Raw genomic sequence first — 12,375 nt, 5'->3', positions numbered from 1 at the left:
GCTCTTCATGCACGTTGCGTCAAGAGAAAAAAGAAAAAGAAAACGAACACAGCATAATGTTTAGGAATGAGGGTAACCGGACAAAAGCTCACCGGACAGAAGCTCACCGGACAAAAGCTCACCTCATTTTTTTTTTTTTTTTTGCTGCCCGGTCGAAGCACGGGTTTGGATAACGTGCGGACACGACGGACATTGTGCCATTTTTAGGAGAACTGGAACCCCATTCCATGCAAAGGTGTCAACAGATAAGCAGTGACAGGCAGAGAAGCAACGATTTGGGACCAAAATTTAGGTCACCGAAATTGAGTGGAGCTGATAAGATCAAGCTTGCTTGACTCAAGGTATGTCGGAGCACCCTTGTGCATGGGTTTTCTTGGGGTTCAAGGTAATATTTGAAGTGAATGGTTAAGAAAATTAATTCTTTCCGTCATTGTGCGTCGTAAAGGTATTTGAATATTTTAGTGTCGCAGGCATGCACCTAAGTTGTCCGCACTTGTCTTAAGACCAACATTAAATTTTCTCCTGGTGAGCTTTTGTCCGGGTCTGTGAAAAAATGGTTGAGCTTTTGTCCGGTGAGCTTCTGTCCAGTGAGCTTTTGTCCGGGATTCAAGAATGAGACCCACCGTTCTCAGAAGGCGATTACTTCCTTAAAGCCAATCTAAGATTGATACAAAATGACCTCGACTAATAAAAAAACCGCAGAACTGCTGGCAGTCCCATATACTGTAAAGTGCTGTTTTTTTTTCTTTTCTTTTTTTTACAACTTTCGTTGGGGAACGCAGAATTCTGTATCCGACGACACCGCCATACAGTATATAGCATCCGCATTGATAAACGATAGTTCATTTCCTTTCTTTCAATGTTTATAAACTGGCTGGGTTCAAACTACACTTAGATAGCAGAAAACAATTTAACCTGCCTTAATAGGCAACTCCGCTCCATTAATACAATGTCGGGATAATGAGTGACATAAAATTGACAAGTATTAGTAAACAGACCTACGTCACTTGTTCCAAGGGAAGCAAAAACATTTTTCGTGCGATCTTACTTTTGGTATGATCAGAAACCGAGACTTTGGCTCTGAAGGGCGAAATTCATCCTACATTCTCAGAGGCATGACTAGTCAAGTAATACAAACCAAAAAGTTTGCTACAAACAATCTCGTTGACTTATTAGCAACGGCAGACAGTAGCTAGCGTGCTGCTGTTGTCACCTGTAGGCTTTGCCTAAAAAAAATTTAAGATATAAATAAAAAAGAGCACCGTCTTTGTTGAAGTAGCTCAGTGCTGTCATACGTCGCTCACTAGAATTAGACGATTTAGGCGGCCTGATGCATGTCAGGCTTTAATGGGCACATTAATAGACGTCTATAATAAAATTAGATTCTATCCGACATATTCACCTACTAAACGATACTAAAGAGAAGTGCATTGTTTTAACAAAAAAAAAAAGTGATGCGGAGTTGCCCCTTAAGTAGTAGCATAGAACATCTCTCCTGACTCGCTTGACTTCATTATACAACTTTAGCATGGTTCACTAATCCTTCATCCTTCTGCTGCCGAGTGTTCCTTCATCCTTCTTCCTCATTGCTGCCGAGTGTTCCATTTCTCTTTTCCATCTTACAAGTTCTGTACAGCCTAATCGAAGCAAAAGGCAGGAAAAGAAGGAACCCCTTTTTGTATGGACTTCGAGGAACAATAAAATACCCAAAAGGCACAAAAACAACGTCTGTGGAATACAACAAAGAGCTCAGGGGAGTTCCTGCCATCCAATTACAGTCACTACACTCTCACACCTGAACCCTTTATAGTATGTCATGAGTGTACGTAACTTGCGAGATGGATACATGGCTTAGGCATCTGAAATGAAGACAAGGAAGCAGTGGGAGGGGCGGGGTGCCATCTGCAGATGCCCTTCTCTTCAAAACACGGGTGCAAATGTGCTTGTTTAGAAACAATGAGGTGGCGTATAGTGCTGGTTGTCTAGACAATAACCGGGTTGATGAAGAGATACACCCTTGTTGCCACGTGATTGACTCCGCAAGTGACATCACTGCTCCAAACAAAGCGTTGCTAGGGGGCGTTGCTATGGATGAATACATGGGACTGGATTTCCATCGTTCAAAAATTAGAAGTGGAATTTAAGCATCTAAGAAGAAGAGATATAGGAAGCCTAGATTTCACAATTACCACGACAGAAGTTTGCCGAGTAACGGCTGTTTCCAAAATATTTTCCCCGACACCTTCCGGTCCTCGAGATGGCTGCTGCAGACGATAAACGCACATGGAATGAATGGGGAATGCCGTCTGCAGCAGCTTGAATTGTTTGGATAATGCTATCATTTTAAACTTGCATCTATTGGGAACATGGCAGGTCTAAGAAAACTCATCAGGTTTATGAAAACTAATTGTATTTGCGTACGCTACGGTGTACTGTCTGATGAAAATCATCCCGCATATGGAGATTTACTAAAAATAGAGTGAGAAGCACCTGTTCAGTGCATGATATCATGTCTATATCACATGCACAAAAATCTTAACCCACTTGGCCCATCTGTAAACGCCGCTTTGCGGCGCCCGACTATTTGCAAACGAGTCTTTCAATAAAAAGTCGGCAGTTGCTAAAATATTGTTCAACCAACTGAGTGCCACCCTGTGATATCAAAGCAGGGTCAAACCCTCTACTTTTTCTTTTTTTTTTTTTTGCAGGAGACACTATTTTGAATCTAACATATCAATTCGAGACCCCAAAATTTGTTTCTTGAGGCTCACAATGGTGTGTGTGTGTGTTTCATACCTGCTTCTAAACATCACACTGAAAAAAAAATCTTACTGATTTTTCTCGATTTCATTAAGATTACAAATAGCAAAAGAGCTGGATAAAAACGTCAGGTAACATATATCTGTTACGAACAGATTGTTTGATTACAAAAATGTGCACTGAAGCAGCCATGCCATCAGAACTCCTTGAAATGTGTGCTAGCCTCATTGGCTGGTCTGCACTTTGACGTTGATACATCATCGTCATACGTGATTCAGTTTCATGGGTGGAACCAGCTGAACAAGCTGGTTCCATCTGTGCCGTATGATACCCAACTAGCTCAGCTCATCCCTGTAGTGTGATTCAGCTTCTTCGTGTTTTCATTTGCATCAAATTTTGCGGAAGCTTCCACAGTCGATCAAAGCTACAAGCACTCTTCACTTCCCAAATCTCACAGAAAGTTAGCCCCGAGGATAGAGGTTTTGTCGCTCCTCACACACTTAATTTAACGGGTTGCGTAATCCCTCAGAAAGAACCACTGAACCTGCAAAGCCATCATGTCATCTGCTAGTGAGACAAAACCGGTTCTGAAACTTTGTAACGGGCTTTTATACTTGCTTTGTGGCACTGAGACGATACAAAAAGTCTTCACGATTACTAGATATTGAGAAAACACAAGGCTTACAAAAAATATGATTTTTTATCAGACGAATTCTAACCTCATGTGGAGCTCCCATGTATTTCTCCATAGCAACAGCCCAAGCAAGTTCATTGGGACCACAGCGCCATGTTGTGACGTCATCAATTACGGGGTCAATTGCTAGAAACACCTGGAAAGATAATACTCTTTTCTGCCAAAACACCTGCAATCATGGATATGACATCCCCGATATTGACTATGGCTGAAATATTTCAATGCCCAAACTCTTAACAAGTTATATATTCACATCTTGTTTTTTTAAGTATCATCACATTCATCTATCACAAGTCTTGACTGGAATTGGCTATGATTCCTAACCACCACTGCCATAAAATGCAAGATTGATAAAAAAGACGTTATAGACATACTATTTGCTAAAGAAGGTCGTGTTAAAGAAGTATGTGTTTTCAGTTTTGTCTGCTCTATAACTCATGTATGGGATAATGCATACTACCCCTTTCCAACACACTTCCAGCAACATATTTGTATGATGGCAGTCAAGAGATATAAAAATGAGGGAGACATAGCAATTTTCCGCAAATCGAGCCCATGTTTGGAAATTAAGTGAATTAAGTATTTTTGCGTTTTAAAGAGATACTTCAACGAAATTTAAAACATACCAGTCGTGTTCAGAAATCGACTGAATATCATCCACAATATCCGTAAATTACAATCACACAATTGTAGTTTGAGCCTGATGGCTGTATTTTTCGTTACAAACAACCCACTCTGGCAAGCGCTCAGAGAGCAGCCAGTGGAGAACAAGTGACATCCGGCACAATTGCGACGTAAACTGTCTCGGGACGAGCAAAGCTGCAGCAAGGCTGACATCGACAGGATGCCCTAGCCGTTCCAGCACGTCGGCAGTTTTTGACTTTATGTACGAGTTTTGAGTGACGGGTTAATCTTCTCTAATCTTGTACAAGGACAATGGCAACATCTGGGCAAGTCTAGGACACACAAAACAGAGCACCGTGAGAGGGGAGTTCCTCCTTCCCTTCTCTCGTGCTGACCGGAGAGCTCATGGGATGACGTCAGGTTCGAGACTCGTGTAGTTCTAGGCGAGACAGGCATCATTGCTACCTGTCGAGGTTCCTAGACGGGCGTTACAAATGATGGTTTAGCGACATCCACCAGGTGCCCTTTGCTAATCGTATAATTTGTCTTAAAAGTCCTTTTCGTGTCTTTTTCAACAGAAGGTGTGCTCTCTTGAACACGTATAGACCAAGAAATAAGTGCCGAAATTTCGTTGTAGTATCCCTTTAAAGTGACAAATTCCGGTGTCCTGAAGTTTTCTCAGTGCCTCTTCTCCAAGCACATTCTCCTGGCCAGGGCTGCACATGTATGCCTTCTCTTTACCACCGCAGGGATGCATCATGGCCTCCAAGACGCTGCCTCGTGAAAAGTCCAAGTTGTTTGCAGCTTTCCACTGGCTCCTTCTGCTTCTTAAGTAGCTGCTTCCCTAAGTTCACGGTGTTACGACGTACAAACCTCAAATAAACAGTAAAAAAATAACAATTCTTCTTTTTGACTAGCGGTTCTCTTTGGGCACTCGCATCTCGTAAGTAAATGCTACCAGCTGTTGTCATCCACATTTTCATTTACGCCGGGAAAATTCTGAAACAGAAACAATGAAAACAAGTACAGCATTGACATCAGCTCAAATGGCAGCAAAATATTTACCTTCTCAAAAATTAAAGCATAAAACACTTTTACTAAATGACCACTTCATTGAGTAGGAAGAACACGCATTCCTCTTGTAAAACATCTCAGCTATCTTTCACAGGGTTTTCCCAAAGGTCCATGCTGAAGTATTAGGGTGACCATTCTCCTCAGAGTTGAAAACGGGACACTAAGGGGAAGGGGCGGGGGAGAGGTGCAGCGAGACAAAGAAAAAAGCTTTGCTACTACCGTATAAACTCATGTAAGGGCCGCACTATTTTTTCCCAGTTTAAGGGAACATTTTCGATATTATTCGGAATTATTCGCATATGCGAATAATTTCTGTAATTTTTTTCCCCAATACTTTGTCCTAAATATGGGCGTGCGGCCCTTACACAGGTGCGGCCCACACGCAATTATACGGTATATTATAAGGTATATTCAAACACGGATAAAATAAAAAAAAATATCTGTATCCACATTCCGAAATAAACGTACGTGAGCGGCTGCACTGGTCGGAAACGCCTTCACTACGGAATCCGGACTCAACCGTCAGTTGGATTTAATTAGTTTACATACTGCGCAATATTGCCGTACTTGATAGCATGCGCGGCAACTTTTGACTTGAATCCCGTATGACTGTTAAAGTGGTACTTGCCCACAGCTCTGAGATTGCGCCAAAAGGCAGACAAATCACGACGCTTTGACACGAATCAAAGAACAAAAGGGAACCTCCCCAGAGCGTACAGTGACGTTCGGAAACCTGAGTGCACGCACGAGCCAAGCCCACTGAATCCTTGTTCCTCGCGCTTGCCACGGAAGCTGACATATCCCTTATCTTTTCTCAATGCCTTGCCGCAACAGAGACGCATCCCGACATTGCAGCCAACCACGACCGAGCTCAACAGCCATTATGCCATATGGTGATACGGATGAGTGGAGAGCAAATATCGGAGATGCGGACACGTGCCGCCACGTGCTCGGGCGGTGGCTAGCGCCACCTAGCGATATATATTCATAGAAACGTGGCATTACAGTTGGCGCGCCTCAGAAACAAGGGGGTGCGGCACATACGCGAATAATTTCTGTAATTTTTTTTTTTCCAATACATTGCCCTAAATATGGGGGTGCGGCCCTTACACGCGATTATACGGTATATTCAATTTGCCATGAAAATGCACACTTTAGAAAAGTACCCATATGCACATTTGTGCAAACCAAACTTGTTGGCAAGTGGCATCACAGAAAAAGCTAAAAATCATACTCTATTGGAGATAACATTTTTATACTGTTTATTCTAATACACTGTCAGAAGTAATCATTTTTGTTTTCTACCACTTGCCCAGTACTGATTTCGCAAGGAAGTCCCCATGAAAACGAGACATTTGGCTACATTCGGACAAAATGACTGGACCGTAGAAATGAACCTTTAAAATGGGACTGTCCTGGCCAAAACGGGATGTCTGGTCGCCCTACGAAGTACCAACCCAGACTTTTCTGCCCTAGCCTGCCTTGGTTTATTTTGGATTTTATTTAACAAATGGAAGTTACCCTTGAACTTTCGAACACATCAGAGAAAGGCAAGTTTACAATGAAAATATAGTAGTATCTATCTTTCCCAACTGCAAAGGAACTTGAAACATTCCCCTTACCAGTCACCTAGGCAGCACCTGTGGTTCTTTAGCAATGGGAGGTTGTTCAGAGCGCCTCAGGCACCTCGAAGTCGTGACGTAGCCGACCCAGGCATCAAAGAGAGCGTCCGCCACACGGTTGCTAGGTGCCGTACCATAGCCAGTTAGCTTGCGCAGTTTCACAGCGTCGTCAAGAAGCCGAAGACCGTAGTGATACGTGCCCTGCAAAGACATTTCACAACTTTAATTTTTTTTCTTCATCCAACCATCTTGAACATTGCAATCCCTGAAAAGAGCCTTATAATAAAAAGGGCCGACAAACGAAAAGCGGTAAAGTCTTTAATCAATGCAAGAACATCAATAAATCTTACAGGGTATAAAGGACTGAAAGTATTTGTAGACCTGCAGTTCATCAATTTAGATTTAAAAGAGTTCCAAACCACCAGAAAGAGCTATACAAAACAAATTTAGAATGTAGCCTATGTCATCCACTCATAGTTTAATAAAAAGAAATGTTGGTGACTTATGTCGCAAAGCAACTGAGGCTATGAGCGACGCCCCATACGCTCACTGGGGAAGGGACAACCTGGAATTCAAACCTTCCATTTTACTGTCTTATGCTCTGGAAGCCGAAACGGGATAATGAGTGATTTTGCATTAAAAAGCCCTAGTAAAACACACTATGTCATTTGCTTCACAAAATATGATATACCGTATTTACTCGCACAATAAACGCACTCGCATAATAAACGCACCCCCCACAACGGGTATCAATATTTGGACATATTCTTTTTCCCTCCCGTAATCAACGCCCTCCAATTTTGGAATCCACGAGACTCGAATTCCGTCCAATTTAGCAAGCTACCAAGCCAGTTTTCATTTGCCACCAAGCAGTCAGGTCAAGTCAAGCCAAGCCAAGCGTGAGTGCGTAGTTGAGGAAGTGAACAACCATGAAACCGAGTGTCGCGCACACTTGACGAAGCTTGGGTCAAGGAATTGCCGAGCCCCGAATAATCTTCGCCTATCGGATACATTGATGTCAACTAACAAGCCGTTGTCTGCGATCCGCTTTCGGACAGTGAAATCGTGAAAGTGGTTAGGCCTAATTTCTCATACTCATACTCATTTAATCCATAACAGAATGGCACAGCGAAGTGCACACTGTGCTGTAAGCTGAGAGTGTCTGGTAGCCTCTCCGTAAACGAAACTTGATTCGTGCGAGCGGACTTTGGCGGTCAGCAGTTGGACTTCATACGAATTCTTATACGCAGAGTTGCGGATATACCTGAGCGTGCCACCGGATACTCGCAATATATATCGCCTAAGAACGGTCGCATTGCTTTTCATGCTGAGTGAGCTTCGTAGGGCACTTTTCCTTGGCGAAAGGCACCCCGAAAGCGCCCTAAAAAGGTTTACAATTTATAAAGCATGGTTACTGTGGCGCTCCCCCGACCAGCCGTGGGTACGCCTCCATCACTAGAGACGTGCCACAGTACCTTGCTGTGTCCTATTGGCACCTAATATGACATCTGCACAAAGTGTGTAAATGCAAAAAAAAATTTAATGTATCTGTATTTATGGACTGTGACCTCAAAGAGTGTGATGCCTTGGGATGGCAAGTAAACGATGGATCTGACATAAAATTAATCCTAGAAATATGGCCAACTATACTTAACTGAGTGAATTTCCAACTCTTGCTATATGCAAATATTCTTTCTTCAATCTCACATTTGAAAAAAAGAAATAAATAAAGTATTGCGCATGATGAAAGCACACAATCGCGCTATTCATACTTTTCCAGTATGAATAGGTTACCACGTTGAGTGCGCTTCATACCGAGCGCCGGTGCGCTGCGGAGAAGCAACACCCGCGAAGCGCGCTTTTGCGGGCATTGCTTCTCTGCAGTGCACCAGTGCTCAGTATGAAGCGCACTCAACAAGGCGATTCGGCCGCGAACAACACTTGAAAAATGTCAATAGTGCAGTTATTCTCGAAGCAAGTATCGAATAGTGTATTATCTGAAACTACTTTTCGAAATTTAAAATATTCACAGAACCCTAGAGACGATCAACTGTTCGTTCTTGGCATAGAACATGTCCCTGCAAACACCGGAAGACTAATGCATTTAACTTCCAAGGACAATTTGGTAGGTAGAGCCTCTGAAAATCAGTGCCGGAGAAAGTGGCTAGTCACTGAAGTTGATTTTAAAGAAAAGGAACTCACTCGTGCCATGTCGTCCATTCTGTCATGCTCCGCCTGTGTGACTCTGTGGCCGGTATTAAGAAATTTGGTTTCCACGAGCTTGTTCAGCTTGTCCAGCCATGACACCAGCTGCCAATAAGGATGAGCCAAGATAAAACATAAGATGACAATTTGGCTTGGCCATTCCAAACACAGAGCAGCTTTGCAAACCATATTGTAACGAAGTAGAGAGCTGGGCTAGTTTGTGGAAGTTTAGAATGGAGTAGGTGTAACAGCGCGTAACAATGAAGACTAAGACAAGGAACACAAAACAGCACTAGTCCTGTGTTGTGTGTTCTTTCTCTTGGTGTTTGTTGTTACGCGCTGTTACATTTATACCATTTTAAAGATAATATTGTAAAAAGATTGCCTGAAACACTCTACTATTGTTGTTTAGGTGCCTAGCCTAAGCCACTATTAATCTTCAAAATTTCACATATTATGTCATCTAAATCATAAAGCTGGCTCGAGCCATACCCCAACCTAAATAAGGTTAACAGGGATGGAACTGGGCAAAGCAGCTTTGGAGCAATCTTGGAAGCAGAGAAAACTTCAGTTTGGAACAAGCTGAGGGCAGCAAAAACAAGGTCTTGAAGCAAGTTGGGAGCAACATACGAGTTCTAAGAATGTAAAAATGGAGGCTAAATGTCACCTGGTTCTAAAAAAACTAAAAAAAATATGACATGCAGATACCCCCTTGTGAACTTTTAATGGTAGTGTCAATAAACTTTTTAGTTGCAAATATTTTTCACAAAATTACGTGCAAACTCCACACCACATATTTAGCAAAACTGACCATGACAGTGTGACACACGATAAAACCAACTTGCAAAGAGGCAAATATAAGCAAGTACAAACAACTTTCACTGCAGCATTGACTAGTAAGGTGTACCAAAAATAAAATACAGGGAAAAAAATGGTTTTTCATTTTTCAGTGACTAGAATAAGATAATTAATGTCCTTGGACATATAAATATATTGGGATTTCACCAAACGCTCATGGATACACTTCACTTTTTCAGGATTCTAAACCAATTTCGCATTAGCCTCCGCAACACCACTTGTCCAAACTCAATCTTCTTCATCTCCCTTTTTTTTTTTTTTTATGTGGAAGCATTTACTGTTTTGTGGAGCGAGCCGACGTCATCGGCTTTGAGGCCACGCAAAACGGGATCTACACTCCTTTCTCCAAGTGAAGCCGCAATCTGGTGGCTCCCAGCTTTGAAGCCACGCGAAAAGCCCAGCCAAAGGGCACCTAGTCTGCCCGCTCTGAATAGGATAAAGTGAAGCCGAAATCTGATGGATTTCGGCTTCAATCCCATTGGCTGGCGAGCTTCATAGTTTCGAGGAACGAGGCTCCCATTGGCTGCGGCACGTCAGTTTTAACAACGGCCACCCCATGGCGCCGCGTGTCCGCGCCGCCAACGCGCCCGTAACACGAAGCATCTGGCGCGCTTGGGCAGATCAGCGCGCAGAAAAGGAATCGACCATGCTGCCGCTCTGGAGAGTGCGGCACGGCTGATGTCAGCACGGGGTGGTAACTTCACAAGGACGTGCGCAAGAACGATATTCATGCTTTCGCATTCACAACTCAGAAGTGCTTAGGTGTACCTCGAGCCTTTTTTTTTTTTTTTTGAGACCCAACTCAGTCAATGACTGCACATACAGGCATAATCAGTAAACAGATGATGCACCGTTTAAGTTGTCACTCTCCTCCCTGGAGACGAGCTCTCTTCGTACTCGCTTTTCTCGCATTACTGTTCTTCCTCTTTCGCTTCTCGTCGTCTTGCTTTTCAACCTTTAGAATTTTTGTGTAAACTTCACGAGACTTCGTCACAGCTTGCAGCAAGTCTGCTGTCAAAGGCACTTTCGTGACATCACTGGCAAATCGCTTGAGGTAGCTCTTGACTTCGCACACACCGTCTTCAAAGCACCAAGAGCGCAAATATGGTAAGCGTTAACGATCTGGCAACTTGCATCTTGCTCCGTCATACGCCTCACTGCTCGCTCGCCTTTGTCTCCAAGTTTTTGGCGTGGGGTTGCGGGGTGGGCCAACGCGGGGCGGGCCAACGCGGGGCGGGCCAACGCGGGGCTGCAGGATTGCAGTAGTCACATGTTTGCTACAATATTTATACCTTATGAAGAAGTAACTCCAGGGCTTCAGAAAAACGCGGTGAGCATGCACCAGCAACAACAACTAACGTTGGCGGCAGCAACCTTCAGATACAGATCTTCGGATTCGAATCCACTGGTGTCCCATTTGGGTCGAAAGTTCCAGTGTCAATGCAGGTGCAATTTTGTTCTTATTTATACTTTTGTATTAGTGTGGTGCATGAAAAATCATTAGGCACACAGTGGCCCAATTGGTGCAGCAGTTCTATCCCTGGGTTAATGATTGTGCATTCTGATGCAGAGGAGCTAGCTCTGTTGGTTGCCCTAGATACATCATGAAGCACGCCAAACTTTGGACGTGTATGAATGCTTCATGCTTTCCCCTTTTAATTGCATCAATCCCTTTTATCTCTTTGCCCTCCCCCAACCTCCCGAAATTATATTGACCCCGAGACTAAGGACACGCACAGCTCAACGCAAACATGACATGGTCTTACAAATGACTTGTCAATATGCAGGGAAATTTATTTTCACCCACAAAGGTACTACTGCAAAAAATGTAATGAGTCACCGTTATGCTCACGAGCTACTTGACAGTGCAATGAATCCTCACCTGCAGTGCATTCTCCTCGCAGCAGAGGAACTGGCCTGCCTGAACCAGGTCGTTCCTCCTGCTCGAGAGAAGGGCCTTGATGTGGCTCATCTGTTCCCGGATAAGCCAGAAGATTTCTCCCTCCGAGCTTTCTCCGTGGCTTTGGAATGTCTCTTTGAGCGTCTGGAGCTGGGACTCTAATGGACAAGGCAGATGGACAAAAAGAAACCCGATAAACTATAGAGACAAGCGTTGCCTAACTTCCTAGAAGCCCGAAAACACTCCAACTTATTTTTCTGTCCTCACCAATGACGGAGGTAGTGTCCTGAAGCTCTGTCAGCAACTTATCTACTTCTTTGGTTGTCCTAACGTCATCGTCAGGAGGATTCTTCAGTCTTGACTCGATGCTGCTGAGTAACTCCCAAAACTGAATTCAGGGAAAGACAAAGCATCAGTCTAAAAGAGAGGTAGCAAATGTTTAAAAATAATATAGGTCAGACATCATGCAACTGATAAAAACAACTGCCAAAAACATTTAGGTAACAACTTAGGTTAGGTACTACTGATAAAACAACTGCCAGAAACAATACCACTATGTTACTGCCCTGAGTGCATGTATTCCAGCCTAAATGATGAAGACCAATAAACATAAATAGCAAGAACGACAAACAAGGACA

At 43.3% G+C, this 12,375-nt stretch overlaps 1 protein-coding gene across 4 annotated transcripts in view; it reads right to left on the bottom strand.

Moving 5' to 3' along the window:
* Positions 1-4,981: 4,981 nt before the first annotated feature.
* Positions 4,982-12,375, bottom strand: part of LOC8028724 (SEC14 domain and spectrin repeat-containing protein 1) — a 41,544-nt gene continuing 34,150 nt past the window's right edge. For all 4 annotated transcript variants that reach the window (XM_040502417.2, XM_029985992.4, XM_042290689.1 and 1 more), the window contains 5 exons: positions 12,005-12,125; positions 11,720-11,895; positions 8,977-9,084; positions 6,775-6,975; positions 4,982-5,077 (listed from right to left, as the gene is read on the bottom strand). In XM_040502417.2, the coding sequence (XP_040358351.1) occupies positions 6,778-6,975; positions 8,977-9,084; positions 11,720-11,895; positions 12,005-12,125 (603 nt within the window). In that variant the 3' untranslated portion in view covers positions 4,982-5,077; positions 6,775-6,777. The remainder of the gene's footprint in view (positions 5,078-6,774; positions 6,976-8,976; positions 9,085-11,719; positions 11,896-12,004; positions 12,126-12,375) is intronic.

Source organism: Ixodes scapularis, unplaced genomic scaffold (genome assembly GCF_016920785.2).
Source record: "Ixodes scapularis isolate PalLabHiFi unplaced genomic scaffold, ASM1692078v2 PGA_scaffold1__304_contigs__length_218370807, whole genome shotgun sequence".
Lineage (NCBI taxonomy): Eukaryota > Metazoa > Arthropoda > Arachnida > Ixodida > Ixodidae > Ixodes > Ixodes scapularis.
This window is presented reverse-complemented; position numbering and strand designations above follow the sequence as displayed.